General features: G+C 36.5%; 1 protein-coding gene across 1 annotated transcript in view; it reads right to left on the bottom strand.

The window, feature by feature from the left end:
- Positions 1 to 390: 390 nt before the first annotated feature.
- The window catches only part of LOC107577231 (dedicator of cytokinesis protein 10-like), a gene marked incomplete at both ends in the record, with an annotated part of 11,988 nt that continues 11,215 nt past the window's right edge, over positions 391 to 1,163 (bottom strand). The window contains one exon of the mRNA XM_016263332.1: positions 391 to 525. Coding sequence (XP_016118818.1) covers positions 391 to 525 — 135 coding nt within the window. The remainder of the gene's footprint in view (positions 526 to 1,163) is intronic.

The following is a 1,163-nucleotide window of genomic DNA, read 5'->3' as shown; positions in this document are numbered from 1 at the left end:
GTTGAGAAAATTGCGTTTTTGTAAAAGACTATATTTGGATCAGATTTGATGGTCAGAACAGATGAGAGTAGATCGCTTCCATCAACACCCACATAGCTTCACAGCCCTAAAACACTTCTTGGGTCGACATTTCATTCAGTAACTTTAGGCAGTTTTGATTTATATTCTGTTTAATGCTTGAGGATCACATTATTTTACATATGCATCTGCTTACATATGCGATCGCTTGTTTCTGCTTCTTCACCTGTGTTTTAATCCAGAGATTCAGTACTCTTTCAGAAGATGTGTAATAGCTCCCCCTACAGTATATCAGTGAAAACACAGAAATCTGGAGGGCTCCGTCGATGGCGGGGAAGGAGTTAATGCATGGGATGAAGTGTGTGTGCTGACCTGCTCGTTCATGATGGCGGAGAGCTCGGTCAGCATGTCTTTATAGTGAGCTTTCATCTCCTCCTGATACTCCAGCTGATCTTCTTTTATGAGACGCTCATTCACCTTCAAGGCCTGACCACACGCGTCTGCAAACTGCCTGCAGGACCACAAACAGCAAACCCGGATTGCAGTCACTACACTTCTGTTAAAAGTCATTTGGTACACTCCGCAAACTTTGAGCATTGTTTAGCTTTCAGTGCATTTGTTAACATCATTAAAACATTCTGCTAATAGAAGTTTATCATAGATGTCTAGCCTTACAACGTCCCAAAAACAAACCAAACTTTTGTGTCTAACTTACTGCTTTAAATGTATGTCTATGTCTTGTAAAGATCTTAAAATATCTTTGTAATATTCACACTTACAAAAATGAATCAGAGCAGAAAGTCTTAAAATCATGGCATTAAATGTTGCATGCACTGCAAAAAAACGAGTATCTTCCTCAGTATTTATGAATCGTTTTCAAGTACAAATATCTAAACATCCTTAAATCAAGATACTTTTGCTTGAGATGCAAAACGCAGATATAGAGTCTTGTTTTCCAAGAAATTGAACAAATTTAAGTGAGTTTATGCTTTAAACAAGAAGAAATATCTATCGATGGGGAATGAAAACTTGTTTTCCCTTTAAATGAAGATGATTTTTTCTGAGCCCATTGGTAGATATTTGTGTTTGTTTTAATCATAAACTCATTGTATTTTGATCAATTTCATAAAAAAACAAAAAAAAAA

This window comes from Sinocyclocheilus grahami, unplaced genomic scaffold (genome assembly GCF_001515645.1).
Source record: "Sinocyclocheilus grahami isolate Dianchi unplaced genomic scaffold, SAMN03320097.WGS_v1.1 scaffold5486.1, whole genome shotgun sequence".
NCBI classification, from domain to species: domain Eukaryota; kingdom Metazoa; phylum Chordata; class Actinopteri; order Cypriniformes; family Cyprinidae; genus Sinocyclocheilus; species Sinocyclocheilus grahami.
Note: the sequence above shows the minus strand (reverse complement) of the source record. Positions and strands in the feature narration are given on the sequence as shown.